Genomic DNA, 23892 nt, shown 5'->3' with positions numbered 1-23892 from the left:
AGTGGTTATGGTCCTCTCGGCAGTCTGCTGAACCCTGCGGACGCCTTCTTGTAGTGTTTCTGAATACAGTACATAAAGTAGAAGGGATCAGGGTAGAAATCAGTTATATTTAATGGTTGTAAAACAAACTAAATTTAATGGTACATTGGCTTCTTTATTAGTATGTTAAATGCAACTTGATATTAATATAAGCATCATTTAAATTTTATATTTTAAGATACTTAAATGATGGCTTTTTAAATTTTTAAAGATTTTATTTATTTATTTGACAGAGATCACAAGTAGGCAGAGAGGCAGGCAGAGAGAGAGGGGGAAGCAGGTTTCCTGCTGAGCAGAGAGCCCGATTTGGGGCTCGATCCCAGGACCCTGAGATCATGACCCGAGCCGAAGGCAGCGGCTTAACCCACTGAGCCACCCAGGCGCCCCTTGCTTTTTAATTAAAAATTTATTTTTATTTTTTAATTTTTAAAAATATTTAATTTTTTTATTTTTATATTTGACAGAGCACAAGCAGGGGAGTGGCAGGCAGAGGGAGAAGCAGGCTCCCCACTGAGCAGGGAGCCCGATGCGGGGCTTGATCCTAGGACTCTGGCATCATGACTTGAGCCAAAGGCAGACGTTTAACCGACTGAACCACCCAGGTGCCCCATTTACTGTTTGTTTTTTTTTTTAATCCATTTAAAAAAGTCACATCTTAGAAAATAAGTCACAGACCTTTGAGCACCTACAGTAAACCTGTGTTTTCAACAGGTCCAGTCTTGCCTTTTCTCCTCCCTCTGCTCTTTTTTACCCCAGACTTTTTTTTTAAATGAGATTTTATTTATTCATTTTAGAGAGAGTATGTGTGTGCACACGCACAGGTGAGTGCGGGCATTGGGTGGGGGAATATAAGAGAATCCCAGGCAGGCTCCAAACCCAGCTCAGAGCCAGACACGACCCAGAGATGGTGACCTAAGCTGAACCCGAGTCAGACAGCTCAACCCACTGAACTGCCCAGGCGCCCCTTCCTGAGACATTTTACCTTTTGTTTTTTGTTTCGTTTCATTTAATTTCATATTATTATTATTATTATTATTATTATTTTTAAGATTTTATTTGTTTATTTAACAGACAGAGATCACAAGTAGGTAGAGAGGCAGACAGAGAGAGAGGGGGGAAGCAGGCTCCCTGCTGAGCAGAGAGCCTGATGCAGGGCTCGATCCCAGGACCCTGAGACCATGACCTGAGCCTGAGACCATGACCCGAGCCAAAGGTAGAGGCTTAACCCACTGAGTCACCCAGGCGCCCCTCCCCCTGAGACTTTATTCATTATCTATTTATTTATTTATTTTCCCCCTGATTTTTTTTTTTTTTTTAATTTATTTGACAGATCACGGGTAGGCAGAGTCAGGCAGAGAGAGAGGAGGAAGCAGGCTCCCTGCTGAGCAGAGAGTCTGATGCGGGGCTCCATCCCAGGACCCTGAGATCATGACCTGAGCTGAAGGCAGAGGCCTCAACCACTGAGCCACCCAGGCGCCCCCCTGAGACTTTTTAAGTGAAATTTTCTATGCACAGAAAATGTGGAGCTAGCTTTCTATCGTCTGCCCTCCCCTGAGAGCCGTTCACTAATACTTTGCTGCACTGACAGTTTTTTGTTGGGCCATTTGAAAGCTTGCCGTAAAATGCAGGGAGTATGACCCTTTTTACAGTAGGGATATTTTTCCTTATAACTATAATATTTCCCTATATAATACAATATTTCCTTAATACTCTAATATCTAGTATTTAGGTCCTGTTCAGAGTTTCGCTGGGTACTGGTTTCCTGTGTTCGTGGCCGTACGCGCTCCTCCCACCCGTGCCGGGGCCTCTGTGACAACAGCCTTCAGACAGCTCTGGGCAGCCCGGCTTCCGCTCGTGCTGCACGTGTTTTGGCCGTTAGTGCTCTCCTCTACTTTCTGGTGACCGTCCGGAGGCCCAGACCTCTTGGGACTTGCCATCTTTGCTTGAACAGTTTTGGAGCTTTATTTCCTTTTTATAAATAGCACTGTGTGATGATGACAGCTGGCTGCAGATACTTTGATATGTAATTCTATTTTGTGTTTTTTACTTCTTTTATATCTGAAACGGGGAAGCACTCATTTTTTATGCTTTCTTGACATAGGATATAGTGGCATTGAGTTCTGTGGCGCTCTCTTCCTTTATGGACACAATCTCCGAGTTTGCGGTTAGCGTAGCAGTGCTCCTTGCCGTCTGCCTGTGCTGTGCGGGCTGCTGTAGCTTTCGTGCTGCGGTGTGGTCCCTGTATGTGCCTCCTGGTGGCCGTGAGGCCTGGAGCAGCCGCATGGGGTGCAGCGTGACGCACAGCGTGTGCTTTCGGACAGTGCTTTTGTGTGACACTGTTTGTGAGAATCTTGTCCCCTTTAAGATTATTATGGAGGAGGGTGCCTGAGTGGCTCAGTGGGTTAAGCCGCTGCCTTCAGCTCAGGTCATGATCTCAGGGTCCTGGGATCGAGTCCCGCATCGGGCACTCTGCTCAGCGGGGAGCCTGCTTCCTCCTCTCTCTCTCTCTCTGTCTGCCTCTCTGCCTACTTGTGATCTCTCTCTGTCAAATAAATAAATAAAATCTTTAAAAAAAAAGATTATTATGGAGGAGAATATCAAGTTGGAATACTAAATTAATGACACACTTTAAAGATCGTTTAGCGGAATTGCAAGCCTGGTGTTGGCGGTGTTCAGTGAAGATGGATTTAGCAAAGGAAAATCCAGGATCTTTTCTTCCCCAACTTTTTAGTGTGAAAAACTTCAAATTGAAACAAGAGTTCCAAGGGTAACATGAGCACGCCCTCACTTAGATTTAAGAATTAGTAGTTCGCAGTTTTCGTGTGTGTATTTCATTTTCTTTCCTGAACCATTTGAAATTTACTTGCGGGCCTTCCGGCAGTCTGCCTCTAGAAGGGTCCGTGTTTCCTGAGAAGGACCATATTTGGGTGTACCGCCCCAGCTGCACAAGTGTGTGTGAGGGGCCAGTGGTAAGGCCACAGTGTTTGAATTTCTCCGCTCGTCTTGAGTGTCGTGTAGCTTCCCCCCAGGACAGCGCACTCGGGGCTCCTGTAGTCTCCGGCCAGAGCCGTACATGGATGTCCGCAGAGTGGGGCCTGTTAGCCTTGTGGACACTTGCGTGTGGCTCCCCTGTCACCTGTGCTCACTGTAAACTGGGGATGAGGTCCAGAGGCCTGATGGCAGCGTTTCTGGCAATGCTGTGTGAGCGATGGCGCCCCGGGGGGCTGGCACGTGTGGCCCTTTTCACCTTGTGGCCACATCCGTTGGCCTCTCCAGACCTAGGACTGCCTTTTTATGGCCCATGACAGCATTTTCTATACTACTTGAAAAAAGCTTTTGTATTTCCCTATTCTCCTAGGAATAAGATTTTACAATGTCAGCATTTAAAATTAAAAAAAAAATTTGCTTTGTCTTGTTGACAGAAAGCCACTTAATAGAGTAACTTAAAGGTATGTTTAAAAAGGTTTTTTTTTTGTTTTGTTTTGTTTTCCTTTTTTGGAACAAATTAAGTTTTCCTCTTTCCTGTGGAAAGAGTGAGATTTGTTCTGGGAAGTTTCCAGAGCATTCCATGGCAGCTGCGGGAAGAGCAACGCCAGGCGCCCGTCAGCACCGAGGCGTCCCCTCTCTGGACTCTCAGGGTCAGGGTGCGATTAGGCAGTTGGAGTATCAGCTGCATCTGGAACAGCGAGTTTCTGGATTATTCTGAAGATGGGGCCGCCTTCCCGCACCGCAGCTCTTCCTTCTGCGTGGGCCTGGCGCTGTGTCCAAGTAGAGCAGGTGTGACCCGTTCGTCCGAGCGACCCGCCCTGACGTGTGCCGCGGGAAGCAGCGCCTGGAGGCTGCGTTCTTGGTGTTTCGTTCGGGAGGCCCAGGACGCTGGTTCTCGTGCAGAGTAACGTGTCCCGCAGTCTTCAGGGTCGCTCTGTGCAGAGCAGCAGGACCGCGGGGTGTTCTCCCGTCGAGCGCTGCTGGGAACGCTCGGGCCGGCGCGCGCGGGGAGCGTGCGGGGCGCCGGCCGCCCGGCGACGAGCGTGGGCCGGCCTCTCGTGTGCGGGGCTGTCCCCTGGGCCTGCCCGAGGGTGGACCGCTGGGCGTGCTCGCTCACGGCGGGCTCTGAACAGCTTGCCCCTGCCTCATGGCGAAAGCTGTGGACCGAGGCAGGGAGCTGGGCCAGGGTTGTGCCATGAAGGTGACAGGACAGGAAGGGTAAGGAAATGGAGAACAGCGAAGGAGTAGCTGTTGTGGTTGATGTCCGAGGAGTCAGAGCAGCTAGGAGGGCAGTTAGTCCACGAGGAGGGCCACGGACCGTGGCCCAGTGGTGCGGCCACAGAGGGAGGTAGCGGCTGCAGCAGGAAAGTGTGGGTGGGAGTGGCCGTGTGAGGGAAGCGGGACTTGGAACGAGGAGTCCGGGGGTGTGGTAGTCCTCGGTGCTGAGACGGTGCGGACTGTGACCCTGGAGGTCCGTGGTGGGGTGGGGAGCAGGTGGCTGGAAAGGAGGGTGCTGGAGACCTGAGGGCCAACTTGCAGAGGCCTTGTAGCCAAGAACGGGGAGAATGGTGGTGCCGAGGAGGAGCGCGGCCACGGGGTCCTCAGGCGGCTGGAGGCCACGATGTCAGGCCGTGCTGTGGCTGCGTGGCCGTGTGGGCGGCAGGGTGTGGAGCTGTATGTCGTGGGGGGGCCCTGTGGCGTCCTGCTTTCTGGAAGGCAGGACCCTGCAAGGAAGGGAGTCCCATGGATGGGTTGCTGGGGGCGCTGGCGCTGAGCAGGAGCCAGGAGCGCCGCTCACGTGGCTGTCGTGGACGTGGGAGGTGGGTGGCGGCCACATGTCAGCCTTGTCGTGGGCTCCTCAGGCCTCGGGCGGTGAGGCCGCAGAGCGCTGGGACCTCGCGGGGGAAGAGCTGTATCCAGAAGACGCGCTGCTCCTGGCTGAGGTGTGTACTGCCCCCTCCTTTCTGAGCCTCAAATGGGGGATATACTCACTGAACACATGAATTCTAAGATGTGGTCATTTTTAAGTCTATCTTACTTGAATAATAAAAAGTTTTGTATACTTAAGAATTTTTATTGGTTAAATGGATTCTTCTCTCCCCAACAGCTTTTTAATCATTCTGTTTTGTTACATTTTTGTCTCAAGAAAATTAATTCAGCACTGCCTTCACTTCTTAACACCTGTGGTTGCATGAAACCCGAGTATACCCAGCCCAGAGCAGTCCTCGGCTTCAGTGAGATTTGCAGCATTTTCATGTTTTGTGAGACCCTGTCTCCACCTGTGTATTACTGCATGGGCTGAAACTGGAGTCCGGTTTGGCTGAAAGGGTAAACGGCTTCGCTGATCTTTTGCTCAGTTTCTGGAAGCTTGGGAGTGCACAGGGCCCCTCACTCTTACCTGGCGCTGTTCCTTTCTCTTGCTCTGGCTGCTGACCGATGCCCAGCCGAGGTTCTGACCTGAACTTGGTTCCCATGCTGGTACCCCTCCTCCCCTGTGGGCTGGGCCCCCGTGTCCTGTCGAGGAGATGGGCCATGGCAGGGTCCGTCCTCACAGACACCCCGTTGTCCGCCCTTGACTGCTGGTGGCAGCCCCCCCCCCCCCACCCCGGGTTGGGTGAAGGAGGCGGATGCAGCGTGGTGTTCTGCGCGGCCTCTGGGAGGCGCTGCTGCCCTTGGCGCCCAGGTCTGAGGAACTAAGGCTAGTGGCTTCTGGGCAAAGCACTGTTTAAAATCGTATGTGAGGGTACTTTTGGTCTTGCGATGTTTTAGTAACAAACTGTTACTTCCCTGTCTTACAGAGTCCTTATGAGTCCACATGTTTCTGCTGAACTTGTAAAAGAGGCACTTGGATGATGGATTAATAGGAACATTGAGATTCTGTGAAAAGTTTGAAATCGGAGAATATTCAATTTTCACCCTAGTCCAGCAGCTGTGCTGCTCACTTAAATACAGATGAATGAAGACCCCATTCGGGAAGACCCCTGGCCAGCGGTCCAGAGCGGATGCAGGTAGGCCGTGCGGTCCTGGCGCTCTGTAGTGAGTGTGAAACGTTGCTGAAAGCCAGGAGTACCTTCGTGTAGGTTTGCTGTTCTTAAAGCCCTGTGCATTCCCCTACTCCGGACACATACATGGGGGAACAGCTTCCTTTGAAAGGCAGAGACCATGTTCGTATTTTTTCTGGGGCCTTTCACCTTCTAACAGGTTGCAGCTGTCCACTAAATTAGCAAGTGAAGTGTAGACACCTGTCTGACGGGACGGTAGGAAAGGAAAGGTGGATCGTTTCTTTTCGACAGAAGTGAAAGTGATTGGACTAGAGCTTGTGAGATTTGGGGTATTTATAGTGATTTTTAAGGAGAAAAGCTTTTCGTATGTGTATTTGAGGGAACCTATTGGAATGAAATGGATAGAAATGAAACATATTTAAGAAAAATTAATTCTTTCTTTTGTGGGATGCGGGCAGTGCAGCTAGAATAGGTTAGTCTTACAGGCAACACTGTGAAACAAGTTAGTGGTATTTTCTTTAGGACTTCAGTTCCTCTCCATTCAGGAATACATTTAAATGTTGAAAAAGTCTGTCATAACATTTTAAGATTCTTCGATAGATGAACCTGAGAGTTATGCTGGTAAAACTAGGAATTCTACAGAAATGGTTGCTGTTCGATTTAGAACTATTTCTTATATTGGTTAAGGTAGTGTTTGGAATTGTAGAAGAGCCACAGGAATTAAGATGTTTAAGTACCTCTTATCTCTTTTTTATTTTAGCTCCTCTTTTGTAAAGATAATATTGATTTCACTGCTCAGCCTTTGTCCTTAAGATTACTTTGGGCCAGAGAGGACACTGATGCGTAAGCCGTCTGCGAGTGTTCTGTCAGGTCCTGGCTGTCTCAGCCACGTAGACCACATAGATACGAGCACACCGCACATCTTCTCGAGCCTTGGTTTTTATCACCTAAACGGGTGTGCTGAGGCTATTAGGAATAAATGAGCTTGCAGGTTGGGGTTCAGCTAGGTGCCTGGCACATTATACCTGTTCTACACAAAAGCATTGTTATCATTGATTATACTATTTACAGTAAAAAATTTAATTTTTAAATTTTTATTTATTTATAAAAGATTTTATTTATTTATTTGACAGACAGAGATCACAAGTAGGCAGAGAGGCAGGCAGAGAGAGAGGGGGAAGCAAGCTCTTGATGAGCAGAGAGCCCAATATGGAGTCGGATCCCAGGACCCTGGGATCATGACCAGAGCCGAAGGCAGAGACTTTAACCCACTGAGCCACCCAGGTGCCCCTACAGTAAAATATTTGAAATTTTTTTTTTTAAAGAACTTACTGAGAGAGGGAATGAGCGGTGGGGAGGGCAGAGGAAGAGAGAGAAGCAGACTCTCCGCTGAGCGCAGGGCAGGGAGCCTGACATGGGGTTCGAGCCCAGGATCCTGGGATCCACGGCAGATGCTTCACTGACTGAGCTACCCAGGCGCCCCTGCTGTCAGAATTTTTGGTGATGAGTAAAACCTCCCACGTTTGTCATTTGAAATAGTAATTCATTTCCCAGAGTTCTTTCTATGCACACCATTCCAAATTCAGCATTTTTTTTTAAAAGATTTTATTTGTTTATTTGACAGACAGAGATCACAAGGAGGCAGAGAGGCAGGCAGAGAGAGAGGAGGAAGCAGGCTCTGCTGAGCAGAGAGCCCAACGTGGGGCTCGATCCCAGGACCCTGGGACAATGACCCGAGCTGAAGGCAGAGGCTTAACCTACTGAGCCAGCCAGGCACCCCAGTACTCCTGTTTTCTTGATTGGTCTTGAGTCCTTGTCACCAGGAAGAATGAGCAGATCACACTGATGTGTCCTGAGGTGTGAGTGCCTGAAGGACCTAGACCGAGAGATGCTGTTGCTCTTAAGGCAGAGACTGTTAATCCCAGCCAGTCCTCTGGTCTTCCATTTTCTTCTCCTTGACATTTCTTTTTTTTTTTTCTCCCTAAGGTTTTATTTATTTATTTCACACACACACACACACACACACACACACAGATCACAAGCAGGCAGAGAGGCAGGCGGAGGGGGAGGGGAAGCAGGCCCCCTGCCAAGCAGGGAGCCTGATATAGGGCTCGATCCCAGGACCCCGGGATCATGACCTGAGCCGAAGGCAAGAGGCTAAACCCTCTAAGCCACCCAGGTGCCCCTTCCTTGACATTTTGTAGAGCTAAAGACAAAGTGGGTGCTGTGTAAGTTCTCCTCGGCCCTTGTTTGATGCTTGAACATGAGACTGTGGCGTCGCTTGCTTCCCTCTGTTGTGTGCTAATAGATCCTATTTTGGAAGGGTTGGTTGCTGATCCCCAGATCAGTACTGTTTATAAAATTGTCTTAAGTCATTCTTCCTGTTAACATAGATAAAGGCTCTGTTGCTTTTAAACTCCTCTGCATGTGCCCACTTAACAAATAAAGAAAATTCACCCGAAAGGGTTTCTTTTTCTCCTGCAGTGAGAAGCCTGGGTGGGTTGGTGCAGCAGGGCTCAGCTGTGCTTGGAGAGAAAGCCCAGGGACTTTTCTCCTCCTCTCTGGGCCTCTGGGGAGCTGGACTGACATGACAGCATCCCCGGAGCAAGTGGCCCAGAGCAACAGGCACAACTGTGAGGCTCCCATGGCAGAGCTCCAAGCCTTGGGAGTCACACGGGCCAGCTCCTGCTGTGTTGCCAGCCCAGGTTCAAGGGAGGGAGCGTGCACTGTGCTCGATTGGGAGGAGGGTGAGGAAGTGGAGCCCTGCCTTAAAAGTGCCCCGGTGGGAAACAGATCACTGGGTACTCCCTTGTCCTGGGCTCTGTGTTCCACATAGGGCATGGGTCATCAGTGAGGACTCGGAGATTGAGTGCTTGCATGCTCTTTATATATGGTCCCACATGTTAGGAATTTCTATTTTAAAATAACTTAAGTTTTTCATCTAATTATGTTGGAATTAAATTGGTCACTAAAATAGTAATTTATATACACCTAATGATGGGTGGCAAGTCCTATTTTGTGGCACAGCATTTTTCTTGTGTTTTTCCCTAGAGTTAGCCTCCGTTTTTACTGGTCTATTCAAGATTGCAGTTTTTCCCCTTTTATGACATACTTGAATGGTACAGATAGGTACAGGGAATAGTAATGATATACACCCATGTGCCTAACACTCAAATTTAGCAACTATTTTTGCTGTGTTTAATTCAGATATTTTTAAAACATTGATTTTATTTTTATCAAATTAATAAAAAAATTGTTGTTGAAAATGTCAAGAGACTTAGAACAGAAAGCAGGTACCCTGTCCCTTCTGATGTTTACCTTCACCATTGTAAATAATTTGAGTAGACACATTGCTCTTGGATCTGACCGTGCTGAACCAGGGAAGGCAGTGTGATAACTTTCTTCTTCTTCTTCTTCTTTTTTTTTTTTGGCATATTTGTTTTTCCTGGAGTTTAGTGATCTCTTAATTTTTTTTTTTTTAAGATTTTATTTATTTATTTGACGGACAGAGATCACAAGTAGGCAGAGAGGCAGGCGGAGAGAGAGGAGGAAGCAGGCTCCCCACTGAGCAGAGAGCCCGATGCGGGGCTCGATCCCAGGACCCTGAGATCATGACCTGAGCCAAAGGCAGAGGCTTTAACCCACCCAGGCGCCCCTCTTAATTTTTTTTTTCTGTTTGCTTAAATTTCTTTGCAGCTTGAAGTCTCTTCAACAATCCCCACAGCGTTACAGAACTGTCAGTGTAATATACCACATAGCCAACGCCACAGAGCCCATCTGTCTGTGGTTCCTTTGGACTCTCGTAGTGCTTTCAGCCCTGTTCTCTGAGCTGCAGCCTATAGCCCCACGGCTGTGCTGTCCTTCTTGGAACTCCTGCTTCCTCTCTAGCTGGATTCTTCTTGTTTCTGGTCGCCATGCCCTCCCTGTTTTCCATGTGTACTCTCACCTTGGAAAAACCTGTACAGCATCAGGAAGCTTCCAGAGCAGTGAGTGAGTTCATGGTTAAAGTGAAAAGTGGAGGGGTGCTTGGGTGGCTCAGTCAGTTAAGCGTCTGCCTTCAGCTCAGGTCATGATCCCGGGGTCCTGGGATGAAGTTTTGCATCAGGCTCCTTGCGTAGTGGGGAGTCTGCTTCTCCCTCTGCCACTGAGCCTCCCCGCCGAGCCTCCGCCCCTGCCACGCATGCTTTCTCTAAAGTAAATAAATACAAATCTTTGAAGTGACAAGTGGAATGTATAGTCAGTCATATTCTCTACTTCTCTGCCCATTTGAAATTGAGGTCTCTAATACAGTTTTCCTAAAGTGCACCTAAGTGCACCAGTGATGCCTGGTGGACCAGTATTGGGGCCTCCAAGTGTCTGGGTTAATGGGTATTTTCTCTAGAGATGGGTTTTCAGATTTTCTGAAAATCTGAAGGAGGAGAGTATTAACTCACAAAATTCCTGTTTTCTCTCTTAAAGTTATAGTCCTGTACCTTTATGTCTGTTGAAGCCTCACCACCAGAGGCCGCTTCTGATCACTGAAAAGTGGGCTTAGCAGATTTGCTCAGCCGTAGGGACAGGGGGCTCCTGAAGAGGAAGAGCTGTTCACAGTGGGAGTTGGTAGGGGTAGGGGCAACGAGTGTGGTGTGGATGACATTGATGAGGATTCCAGGCCTGAGTGAGCCGCTGGAACAGATAGGGTCTTTATCTTTGGAAAATCTGAGCCCACCCAAAATTAACAGCTGGTAGAAGGCATGTCTGGGAGCTGTTGCGGGTTGGGTTCTAGAGCACCACGATAACGTGAATGTTGCAGTGAAATGAGTCAGAGGAATGTCTTGGTTTCCCAGTGTGTGTTAAGAGTTATGTTTACACTCTGCTGCAGCCTGCCTACTGTGTGCAGTAGATTAAGTCTGTTTGTTTGAATCCATTTTAGAGAGAGAGTGTGCATGAGTGGGAGGAGGGGCAGGGAGGGAGGGAGAAGCTCAGGCCGACTCCCCACGGAGTGTGGAGCCCAGTGCTTGATCCCGCCACCCTGAGGGCATGACCTGTGCCGAAACCAACAGACAGATGCTCAACCAGCGCGCCATCCAGGTGCTCCCTCCTCTTTTTAAAGTAAGCTCCATGCCCAGTGTGGGGCTTGAACTCACAGCCCTGAGACTGAACTACATGATCCACCCACTGGTCCTGTAGCATTACATCTAGTGTACACACCTTAATTAAAAAAAGTTTATTCTAAAAAAAATGCTCACCATCTTCTGAGCTTTCAGTGAGTTGCAAGCACTGATCACAAAACACTGTGATAAATATTGTAATAGTGAGAAGTTTGCAAAATTGCGAGAATTACCAAAATGTGGCACAGAGACACGAAGTGAGCAAACGCTGTGGGAAAAATGACACTGATAGACTCTTTTGATGCCGGGTTGTCAGAGAAATTCAGTTTGTCAAAAGCGTGGTATTTGCAAAACTGGGCAAAGCGAGGCTCAGTAAAAGGAGGCAGGAGTGTTTTGGAACAGCCGTCTCTGAGTGAGCCGCTGTTCACACAGCTTGAGGGAAGGTAGTTTTTCTTAGCCACCTTGGTTTAGTACAGTTTAAATAACTTTTGTGAGTCATAGAACAGTTTATAAGTTACGGTTCTATTTCTTTTTTCACATTTCAATCAACAAATAGATGTAGTACCTAGTAAAGGATCTTGCTCTGTTTGCTGTGGAAAGTCTGTGATCCTCAGATGAGTGATGCCACCCATTTTCAGTGACAAACTGACGTCAGGGTGCAGTCCATGGGACGGGGTGCATTGGTGACCTCTCCTCGGCAGGCTGTAGGGGGCCTCCTTCCCCGTCTTTGCAGCTGAATGTTATTCATACGTGTGCGGAGGTCAGTTACTCGAACATTAAGGTTGTGTCTGTTCTTCTGTATTAGACATGATGACTGCAGTGAATCCACTTGTCTGTTTGTCCTGCCCGTGTATTGTCATTCGGATGGATTTTTAGGTGACCTGAATCAGATCTTAAATGCGTATGTAATTTTGGGAGGTATTCATGGGCTTTGTACTGTTTTAGCCTCTTACCAGCAGGCGGTCTGTGCGTGTGTCTCTCTCCCCTGGTCTTGCCGCTGTAGTATGTCATCAGATGGGCCAGAAAGGAGTCTCAGTGTAGTTCCATGTGTGAGGTAGAGTCACATCCTGTAAGGCCTCTTTGGCCTTCCTTTTTCTGTTCTTTACTCTCCTGATTTTCTTCTACTTTTAGAAGGTCTGTTAAAGTCAGAGTTACTTTGTCTGTGGTAGGAGTTATTTTTTAAACTTGCCGCTGTGTAGTGCCAGCTTCGGGGAGAGGACTTTCTTTAAGTCCCTGGCCTCTTGTTTGCATCCACGTGGATCTCTGCTCCTGTTGCAGAAGTCATGCTGGACTTCTGTGGTGCCAGCTTATGTCTGTGGCTTCTTGGAGCCTGTGTGTTAATCTTTTCCTCACTTGTTTTCTGAAGAATATTCTCCAGTAGCTTCCAGATATTTGTGGGAGATGGAATTTTTGAGCCCATATGTGACTGTAAATGTCTGTATCCTCCGTTGGTAATTTAGCTGGGTATGGAAGTCTGTGTTGAAAGTCCTTTTACCTCCACTTTGCTAGTATTGCTTTCTGGTTGTCCAGCTCAGTGTTGGTGAAAGAATAGGTCTAATACGACTTAAAAAAAAAGGACTTCATTTTTCTTAAAGATTTAAAAAAAATTTTATTTGAGACTGAGAGCGTGCACAAGCAGAGGGAGAGGCAGATTAAGAAGGAGAAGCAGACTCCCTGCTGAGTCAGGAACCCCATGTGTAGCTCAGTGCCAGGACCCTGAGATCATGACCTGAGCCAAAGGCAGATGCTTAACCATCTGAGCCACCCAGGCGCCCCAGGACTTTATTTTCTTAAAGCCGTTTTAAGTTCACAGCAAAATTGAGCAGCATGTATGGTTCTCATGTACTCCTGGTGCCCTTCCCTCAGCTTTCCACGTAAGTAGTAGCCGCACCAGAGAGTCCATTTGTTATAATAGATGCATCTGCATTGGACACGTCCTACAGTCCATTGTTTATCTTAAGATTCACTCCTGCTATTGTACATTCTCGGGGTTTGACAAACGTATAATCACTCAAATCTACCATTTTGGTATCAGTCAGAGTAGTTTTACTTCCTGAAAGACCACTGTTCTTCAGCTCTTCATTCCTCTCTCCCCCAGCCCCTGGTAGCCACTGACCTTTTACTGTATTCGTTGTTATGCCTTTCTTGGAATGGCAGAGAGTGGAATTTTATGTAGCCTTCTCAGATTGGCTTCCTCACTTGGCAGTATGCACTTGAGTTCTTCTATGCTGTTCCATGACTTGATAGCTTGCTTCTTTCCAGTACTGAGTTATACTCAGTTTGTGGATATACCATTGTTATTTATCCAGTCACCCACTAAAGGGTGTCTTGGTTGCTTCCAGGTTTAGGGAATTATAAATAAAGCTGCTATACACATCCACGGGCAGGTTTTTCTGCGGACTGGTTCCAGCTTCTTTGGGTAAATACCAAAGACTGTAATTGCTAGATCATATGGTAAGAGTATGGTTTGTAAGGAACCACCAGACTGTCTTCTAACACAGCTGCACCAGTGCTCATTCCCTCCAGCCATGAAAGAGAGTTCCTGTTGCTATATATCCTCTGCTGTGTTTGGTGTTGCCAGTGTTCTCGATTTTGGCTATTCTCTTAGATGTGGAGTGGTATCTCCTTGTTTTTAGTTTGCATTTTCCTGATGACATTATGATGTGTAGAGCATCTTTTCATACATGTTTTTTGCCATTTTGTGTTAAGCTCTTTGGCCCATGTTGAATCAGGTGGTTTTCTGGTTGAATTTTAAGAGTTCTTTTTATGTTTTGGATTAACAGTCCTTCATCAGGTATGTTTTCCAGGTATTTTCTTCTTCTGGTTGTCTTCCCTTTTTAAAAAATTTTATTTTAGAATTAAAAACCCCTATGACTAGGGCTGACTTTCAGTAGACAACAGTAAGGGAGCTGCTCTGCTACGTATGAAACCCTGACCTAGAAGCAGGTTGTCTGTGAATGGTTTTGCACCAGGTTCCCCACTAATGTGTGTTACGTGACTGGCGAGGGGATGGCCCCTTTCCAGCCGCGCCTGTTTCCCTGGGGACGACAGGCCCTCTGTACAGGATCCTGGTCCCTAAATGCAGTGGGCTGCTGGTGGGACAGTGGGGTCTGGCTATCTGAGGCCAGCCAGGGCTCCTCAGTGCTTCCCTGTTGTTCCGATGGGCAGGATTCTGACTTAGAAGCGTTCAGCCATAATCCCACAGATGGTAGTTTTACTCCATTGGCTCCTCAGCCAAGCACATACAGCCAGATTCTCATTTTCTTGATAGTGTCTTTCACAGAGCTGGAGTTTTTAAATTTAATGAAATCCAGCTTATCAGTTCACTTCTTTCATAGATTGTGCCATTGTATTATCTTAAAAAGTCATCAACATAACCAAGGTCATTTGTTTTTTTCCCCTATGTTAACTTCTCTGTAGAGAAGTTTTATAGTTTTGCACTCTGCATTTAGGTCTATGATCCATCCAGTTAATTTTTGTGAAGGATGTAAGGTCTCTGTCTATATTTATTTTTTTGCAGGGGAATGCGTAGTCATTCCAGCATTATTTATCAAAAAGACTTTATCTTTTCTCCCAATTTATTGCCTTTGCTCCTTTGTCAAAGATCAGTTGACCATGTGTGGGTCTTTTCTGGGGTTCTCCATTTGATCTGCTTGTCCATTCTTTAGCCAGTACCATGCTGTCTTGATTAGTGTAGTTTCATAGTATGTCTTAAAGTCCGATAGTGTCAGTTATCCAACTTCGTTCTCTTTCGATATTGCGTTGACTTTTGTGGATCTTTGGCTTCTCCCTATAAACTTTAGAACTGGTTTGTTGATATCCACAGAATAATTCAGTAGGATTTGGATTGGGATTGCATTGAATCTGTAGATCCAGTTGGGAAGAACTGACCCCCCCCCCCCCTTTTTTCTTTTTAAGATTTTTATGTATTTATTTGAGAAAGAATGAGTGAGGGTGAAAGAGAGAGAACGACGGGAGGAGGGGCAGAGGCAGAGGCAGAGGGAGAAGCAGGCTGTGGGCTGAGCAGGGAGCCCCATGTGGGGTTTGATCCTGGGGCTCTGAGATCATGACCTGAGCTGAAGGCAGATGCTTAACTGACTAAGCCACTCAGCAAAATCTGGGAAGAATTGACATCTTGACAATACTGAGTCTGTCTGTGAATGTGGAATATCTCTCCATTTAGGTAGTTGTTCTTTGATTTCTTCCATCAGTTTTCCTCATACCTGTCGTATATACGGGGTCTGTAGTGATGTCTCCTCTTTGATTTCTCAGATTACTGATTTGTGTCTTTTTTCTTGTTAGTTATCCTTGTTAGAGATTTATCAATTTTGATTTTTTCAAAGAATGAGGTTTTGATTTCATTGATTTTTGTCTATTTTCTTTTTAAAATATTACTGATTTCTGTTAGAATTTTTAATAACATCTTTTTTTTTTTTTTTCTTAAAGATCTTATTTGTTTATTTGATGGAGAGAGCTCAAGCAGGGAGAGCAGCAGGCAAAGGGAGAGGGAGTGAGAGAAGCAAATTTCCTGCTGAGCAGGGAGCCCAATGTGTGGCTCAGTCCCAGGACCCTGAGTTCATAACCTGAGCCAGAGGCAGACACTTCACTGACTGAGCCCCAGGCGCCCTAATCCTTATAACATCTTTTGCTTACTTTGCATTTAATATGGTTTCCTCTTTTAATTTCCTAAGATAGAAGCTTAGATTTTTTATTTTAGATCTTTCCTCTTTTCCAATGCATGCATTCAGTGGTATAAATTTCTTTCTACGTGTTGCTTTCCCTGCATCCCACAAATTTTGTAGATTGTATTTCCATTTTTATTTACTTCAAAACATTTTTTAATTTGTCTTGCAATTTCTTCTTTGAACTATGTATTTAGAAGTGTGTTGTTTAATCGCTGAGTATTTGGGGATTTTCCAGCTTTTTTTCTTTTATTGATGTTAGTTTGATTTTATTGTGGTTTGAGAGCTGTTGCAGAATTTCTGTTCTTTTAAATGTATTAAGGTGTACTTTATGGTCTAGAATGTTGTTGGATAAAGTGGTCTGTTGATGTCAGTTACATCCATTTGATTAGTGGTGGTTTTGGGTTTGACTGTGTCTTTACTGATTTTCTGCCTGCTGGGTGTGTCCATTTCTGATAGAGGGTTATTGAAGTATCCAACTGTGATAATGGATTTATCAGTTTCTCTTGGTAGTTCTAACAGTTTTGCCTTCCTTAGTTTGATGTTTTGTTGTGAGACACACATGTTAAGGATTGTTATGGCTAAAGATTTATCTTTATCATAATATATATATTTTTTCCCTGGTGTCTTCCCTGCTCTGGAATCTCTCTGAAATTAGTATAGGTACTCTCATTTCTTTAGATCCGTGTTAGCATGGTGTATCTTTTTCCTTCTGTCTACTTTTAATCTAAATAGATCTTTACGGTGGATTTCTTTAGGACAATATGGTCTTGTTTTTTGTGCCACTGTGACAGTCTTGATGTTTTAATTGGTGTATTTAGACCGTTGGTATTAAGGTGATGATTGGATTAATACTGGCTGTATTTATTACTGTTCTCTCTTCATTGCCTTTGGTCTTTTGCTGTTTTAAGAGACTGCCCTAGAGTTGGCAGGATACACATTCATAACTAATCCAGTTCACTTATAAGTAAGCTATAATCATCTGATATGTTGTTGCTAGTATTCTGAACAAATGTTACCAGTTCTGTTAAGAATAATAAAAATAGAAGTTTTTGTTTTATCTTCCTGATTCCATCTCTAATGATCTTTCTGTAGATTTGAGTTTCTCAGCTGTATTTTTCTTTTCTCTGAAGCATTTCTTTTCCCATTTCTTACAGTGCAGGTCTCCTGGCAGCAAATTCTCTTACCTTTTGCTTTTTTGAGCAAGTCTTCTCCTTCACTCTTGAAGGGTAACAATATTAAATTCTAGGTTTTTAATTTTTTCCCCAACACTTCATCTCCATCTTCTCTCTGCATGCTTGATTTCTGAGGAGACGTTGGGTGTAATTCCTGCCCTGTTCCTTTGTACGTAAGGTGTTTTTCCTCTGGCTCTTGTCAGGAGTTTTTCTTTGTCCTTATATGTGGTTTTGGGGGTCTTTATCCTGCTTGGCATTCTCTGAACTTCCGGATCTCTGGTTTAGTGTTCGACCTTAATTCGGGGAGATCATCAGTCACTATCGCTTCTGATGCTTCTCTGTTCCTTTGTCTCCTCCTTCCCGGCGTTCCCAGTGCACATGGTGCGTCTTTGTAGTTGTCCCATGGTCCTTGGGTATTTTGATTTGTTTTTTCCTGTTTTTGTCTTTTTTCTCTTTGCTTTTCAGGTTTGGAGGTTTCTGTTGGCATGTCCTGAAGCTCGGCAAGTCTTCTCAGCAGCCCCTGGTGACTGCTGGATTCACGGCGGCCGGTTTCCTCCTGTCTCTCTGTTCTTGCCCTGGGCTTTTTTCCTTTTCCCCGCTGCCACTTTTCCCGGCCTTTTGTGGTTTTTAATCAAGCACTTGCCATGATTCTGCTTTCTCCAGCAGGGGTCCCCCAGACACATTCTTCAGTTCTGTAACGGTGTTTGAGCTCTGCCATGTCTTTTAATTTTTCTCTCTGTTTACATTACTCATCTTTTCTCACATGTTGAATGCTTTTTTTTTGGGTAGAGCCCCTAGCTCCTTACTGACAGTTACTCAGAACTCTCCGTCTCATGGGCCCACCATCCCTGTCTTAAGCGGAGTCTGGGCCGGGTGCTCGCTGTCTCTTCACACCGCGTTGTTTGCTATCCAGCGTGCGGTGCCGTGTGGCTGCGACGCGGGCCGTGTCGGGGCACCTGGAGCGCGGGCTCTCGCGTGTCTGTGCCGCGGGCCACCTCCTCCCGCAGGGCGACTGGCCGGCGGCTGCGCTTGGGATTCCCCTTCCCTCAGGCCCGCTGGGCTCTGAGCCAGGCCCGAGGTGGAGCTCTTGAGGGCAGGCCTTGCTGCGAACTGAGCGCTTCGCTGGATTTCTAAACGGGGACTTTCCCCCTCCCCCTGCTGGAGGCAGGAGGGGGTTTTTCTCTCTGCCCGGAGAGCCCGGCAGCGCTCCTGGACGTGAGACGGGCCAGCGCGTTGATGCCCTGCGCCCCCTCGGCACGATCGGTGGCCAGAGGCTTCGTCCCAGCCTTCTCCACCGCGAGGCCCCGGCCGCTGGGCAGTTGCTGCTCGGCCTTTCCTGCTGAGCTGGCATGGTCTGCGCCTGCGGGTGGCCCCAGGCTCGGGGCAGCGGTTTGCTGGGACTTGGCGCCTCTGACCAGCCGAAGGAGACTGGTTCGTTGGGGTACAGCACAGAAATAGCTCCTTCTCCCCTTCGTGGCGTCAGTTTTCAGGAGCTCTTTGCCTTCCGTCTTGGTAGCCTCTTGTTCCCGTGGTGACCGTGATTCCCTCAGTTTCCATGAGGACACGCGCGCTTTCCCTTCATCCGTGTGGCCCGGGGATCATTTCATAAACGGCTGCTTGTCCGACAGCACGCCTGCCGTGGGGGCGTTTCCTGAGTGGTGACTCGCAGGTGGTTTCTGCCAGGGTCCCCTCCAGCTGGGACGAGAGCCCCATGAGGATGCGTGGGGACTTGCGGGCCGGGCAGCCCAGATGCTGGGTCCGCTGTCCTGGCCCGGTGTCCGCGCATGGGAGGGGAGGGCGCGCCGACGTCTGGGGCAGGCCCGGCTACGCTGAGCGAGTCCTTCCTGTCCTTGTGCACGTCTCTCCTCATCTTCTGCCCCAAGCCGTGCCGTGTTCCACAGCGCTCCGGGGGACTCTGCCCTCTTCCAGGCTGTGTCCTCCTGTCATCCCTGAGCTGGCTGCGTGTGGAAGGAGGGCGGCCCTGCACCACCCCCTGGGAACAGGGACAGATCGTCCTGCAGAGACCAGTCGGCCATCTCTACCCCTGTTGACTTGACAGTTGTGAGTGGGATACTGGGAAGGAAATGTGTGTTTAAATCACACACTTCCATGTAAAGCCAAGGAGAGAGAACTTGGTGGATAACCTGCCGGCCTCCAGCCTGGGGAACCACCATGCTGAGCCTGTGGTCAGAGAGTCTTTGTTTTCTGTTTATTTTTGTTGCTCAGCGTGAATTTTGATCACTGTCGTAAGTACCCTGTTTGCTGCACTCCACGGATTGTGTTTCCATTTGTTTTTCAAGATCAAGTTTCATGGTGGTTTTGTCTTTGAACTGTGGACTTCTGGAAGATTGTCATTTAATTTTCAAAAACACAGGCATTTCCAGATACTATTTATTTCTCGTTTAATTCTCATGTGGCCAAAGCACAAACTTCTTATGATTCCATGTTGTTTTAAGTGCATGGAGGGTTTGTGTTACAAGGAGCAGATGGTGTGTGGGTGAACGTCTCATGTGAACCTGGGAAAAAGTGCGTGTTGGCGGTCTGTGGAGTTCGGTTCTTCCGTGTCTCTGCCGGTTTTCTGCCCATGCTGTACGTCCGTTACGGAGGGAGGAGCTCAGATGGGTGCATGTGATTGTGGGTGATTCCGTCCTGCCGGCCGGTCCGGTTTTGCTTGTGTCCTTCACTGTTCTGGGACAAGGTCCACACACGTTCGGGCTGGGGTGAAATGTAAGGGCTTTTTGGTTCTTTGGCTCTTACCATCTTGAATGTCATCTTGATCCTCAGTGACTTTGTCTCGAAGTTAACTCGGGTGGTGTTAGCCACGGAGCCGTCCTCTCCGTCTCGTCTCTCAGTTGGTGCGCGTGGCGTCTGTGCTCGCCGTGGTTCTCCATTCCGTTGGCCTGGGAGCTGCCGGGGCTGCGCGTGTGCCGCGTCCACAGGTTCACCCCACTGCCTTCTGCCTGGCTCTGCTGTTCTGACAATGAACCTGGAGTCAGTATTGCCTTTATTTCTCTACGTTTAATGTGTGTTGCATTGTCAGGAGCTTCTAAAAATCTTTTATTATTGGTTGCTGGTTTTCAGAGACGGGATGAGGACGTGCTCCGGCGTGGTTGTCTTTGGTGTGGGTGAGCTCACTGGCCGTGAGGTTGCGTACTTAGCACATCTGGAGGGCCCACTGCTGTTGCTTCTTCCAGAGTTGTTCTTTCCCGTGCCGTCCTCTCGGTCGTAGGTGCAGTTTACTGTGCATCCGGCCGCCGAGGCGGTTCCTGTCCCTGCTCTTCCTCATCGTCGTGGAACTGGTCTGTGGGGTCTGGTCCGTGGTTCACCATATTTGCTGATCTTCATTTCAGACCCTGTGTTTTCCACTAGTTTTATTCCAGTCCTTTTTTCATTTTTAAGTGTTGTGTGTGTCTTCCTTTAAATACGTGAGCGTATTGATTACAGCACTTTTAATATCTTCGTTGTTACTTTCGTTGTCTGGTGGTAACCCACGGGGGTGTGGGGTCCAGTCTGCCGCGCCGCGGTGGGGATGAGCTGTGGTGCGTCGTGACCCTGTCGCAGCCCTCTGAGTTTGTTCCTGTCCCCAGATGCCCGGATGGGCTGTAGCAGCTTTGATTCCTGGGGCTCCTTCAGCCTTCCTGCTGAGGAGCCATCTCTGTGGTTTTTACCACATGGGTCCAAAGAGGTGGCTCAGTGGGCTTTGAACACCGTTCAGACGCCTTCCTACCCCCAGATCTGTCATACTTTATGGCTAAGATTGTCACTTCTTTGGTTTTTGTCCATGTGGTTTTGGGTGGTTTTGTAAGGGTGATCTGGGGAGATGAGCTGTTGTCCCTGTCATTTTATCTTACCAGAACCCCTTTTATCTCCTTTTTTAGAATTCGATAAACAGATGGCATTCTATATGTTGGCTTGTTTATGGTTTATTTTCATTTCATGCTTTATGCAGTGGTTTTTCAGAAGTTAATGTTTCCCGAGTTCTGAAGTATTTTCTGTCCAGCTTTTACTGACTTATATTCACTTCTCTTTTAGGCCATGCTGGTGTGTCTGCAAGTATGATGAAGAAAAGGACGTCCCACAAGTAAGCACCCCTGAAACTTGCTTTTAGGTAGCAGGTTGTCACTGTGGGTCATGTCGGGTCTGAGAAGCAGCGTGATGCCCTCCCGGTTGAGAAGGTCTTGCCTCACTGCGCATTTCCTCCCTTGGCCTTGGCCTGGCCTACGGCTGCCTAGGCCTGTCCATCCACCTCTTAAAGCCTCTGGGTCATGATTTCCTCTCCAGCTCCGAGGGGCTGGACTGACAGCAGGAGGTGTCCACTGACGGTGGCAGGTGCGCGGTGAGCCCTCCTGCTCCTCTCCTTGGAAGGCTGTACACCCTTGGCATGCAAGTTCTTTCCTCAGTCTCTGATCTGCTGGACAAGGAGCTCCTTGTGGACAGAGGCCTTTGCTCATGCTTGAGGGCCTGGCTAGCATGTTGAGGGGTGCACTCGCTTACCGCTTTATAACATTTTCAAATAAATGAAAAGCTTGTAATTTAGGGAACACATTCGCATGTTGAAAGAGAATTAAAAAGCCATGTATTTTAAGTGACCAGTATGTTATAAATCCTAAATTCTTTAGGTACCAGAGTAAAGAGGCCACTTTTTTTCCTTAAATCTTTGTGTACGACACAGTTACATTTAAAAAGAAAATTGGGATACTATCTTAAATGACAATACGGTGCTTATACTGAGTTACATTTAACAGATTTCACAAGTACCCACCAGGTTCTGGTTGCTGCTGTCACACCACGGACATTGCTCTAACGAACCAGTTCTAATTGTTTTGAGTCTTAATTGTAGACCGTTAACTCTGGAAGAGACCCTTTGGCCCCAGCTAGCACGTCCTGAGCCTCTCATTATAGCCTTTCTTTCCCCATTATTCACACTGAGAGGCTCGTGAGCACGCGGCCACCACCCTGCGGGGCTGAAGAGCACGAGGCGCCTGTTCCTAATGGTCGGTGGTCGGTGCACACGTGCCTCCTGTTTCAGAGCACATGTGGACGTGTAAATATCTGTCACGTGTGGTTCAAGAAATGACCTGGAATAGAAAGGTGTGACGTTGCGGTGAATGTTTGTGTCCCTGAGGTTTGAGAAAGCATTTCCCAGATTCCGTGGATTTGCCCCTTACCTTCATGTTTCTGCCACGTCCCGGGATGTGGGGATTCATGTTACTGTCTCCCCTCGTTACCCTACCATAGCATTACCGTGAGTGGTAAACCAGTGCCGTGGTCTGAGCGAAAGGTAACCAGACAGATACAAGCCTCAACTAGTAGGTGATGCTAGAAACGTAACTGCAGTGGGAGACAGGCAAGGGACATGTCAACTCTGCGAGACCGGAACAGGTTTTGCCCATCAGTTAAAAATAAAAGGCTTTAAGGATGTAATGTGCATTCAGTTTTAGCCATTTTACACATTGCTGGGTAGGACTAGAAGGTTTAGTTAGGATTTTGGGCCTTGTTGGGTTTGTGCAAGGATTTCACGAGCCTCACCTGAAGCACGGTGGTCATCCGTTAACTCCTGCTTCCGAGGTGCTGGTTGTTTCTCCCCCCAGAGCACAAGGAATAAACACCTGCTTTTAAACTGGGCTGTTGGTATGCGTACCAGCGGAAGGCGTCTGACCCCTGCGCGCTCCTGTGTGCGGCGCTTGACCTGGTGCTCGTTCCATTGAGAGAGCGGAGGGCCGCGCCCCAGGTACTCTGCAGCCAGCGGGAGCCGGAAGGAAAGGGCAGGCTGCCCCCGCCGGCCCGTGTCGTCGCACCGCTGCACACATCTGAAGGCGTTCGGACGCAAACACCGAGGACGCGCAGGTCTGCACAAGGCACTACGAATGGCCGTTGCTCGCCGCCTCTGGCGGGGCCTCTGCCCGGGAGCTGGCGCGAAGCAGGAAGCTGGTGGCTCAGCTGGGCGCCTCGGCACGTTCCTCCCATCTGCCTGGCCCCGGGCTTACCCGGCCTAAGAACGCTGACGTGGACCAGGACGGGCCCTCTCACAAGTGCCATGTTTATGGAAAGCACACGGAGAAGAAGGCCTGGAGCCAAGCCTTCCTCCACTGGGGCCTCCGGCAAGCGAGGCAGGCATGCAGGACTGACCCATGCCTCAGTCCAGGGGGGCTGAACAGGAACCCCACGTGTGGACGCCTCTGCCTGCTGGAGGGAGTCCCAGGGACACGCAGGAAACACGTGCCGGCGGGGACTCAGGTCTACTGTGTTGGGGCACCGTGGCACCCAGAAATTGTGTGGCGGTGGCTTGTTTCTGCTTCCAGTAAACGGAAAAAGCTTCCGTGCCTCCTGGCGGCTGGGCCCCTCATTGCATTTTGGGAACAAGTTGGTGACAGGCGTCTCCTGGTTTCGTAGGAGGGGATTTGGGAAATGCGTCGCAGCGAACAGCCTGGGCCGGAACTGCACGGGTCCACACACACCTGCATTTATTTCTGTCAACATGGGACCACGCCGTGTGTGTGTTGTCTTCCTTAGGACTGTGCTCGTAACACTGTTGTCCAGGCTGCTGGATGGTAAGATCTCGGTGTGGAGTGGAGGCTGACTGTTCTGCGTATCAGTAAGGCTTCCAGCCAAGCTGTTAAATTTGAGGGAGTCAGAAGTTACACCCAGATTTTCGCCCAGACTACATGGGGTTCAGTGCTCCCGTCCCGCTTTGTTCCAGGGTCAGTGGTGGAATTTGAAGGGAAGGTACGGTTGGGCGGCCTCTGAGGTCAGTTCACCTGTCGTACTTCTGTTTCCAGTTTCCAGGTGGGAATCTGCTGCTTGCCTCCCCTGGTTGGCATCGTGGAATGTATTTGTGCTTCCGGGTTTTGGTGTATTGCCCCTGACATGCATTTAGAGAATGGGCCGGGGCTTTCATGCACCGAGTAGAGAGATT

The 23892-nt window shown here is 48.2% G+C and overlaps 1 protein-coding gene across 1 annotated transcript in view; it reads left to right on the top strand.

The window, feature by feature from the left end:
- Positions 1-23892, top strand: part of SPIN1 (spindlin 1) — a 76302-nt gene that overhangs the window by 32468 nt on the left and 19942 nt on the right. The window contains 2 exon segments of the mRNA XM_082694242.1: positions 5826-6035; positions 21009-21057. Of these exon segments, the coding sequence (XP_082550368.1) occupies positions 5984-6035; positions 21009-21057 (101 nt within the window). The 5' untranslated portion in view covers positions 5826-5983.

Source organism: Mustela nivalis (assembly GCF_964662115.1).
Source record: "Mustela nivalis genome assembly, chromosome: 13".
NCBI classification, from domain to species: Eukaryota; Metazoa; Chordata; class Mammalia; order Carnivora; family Mustelidae; genus Mustela; species Mustela nivalis.
The sequence above is the reverse complement of the archived record's forward strand: the minus strand, read 5'-3'. Positions and strand labels throughout refer to the sequence as shown.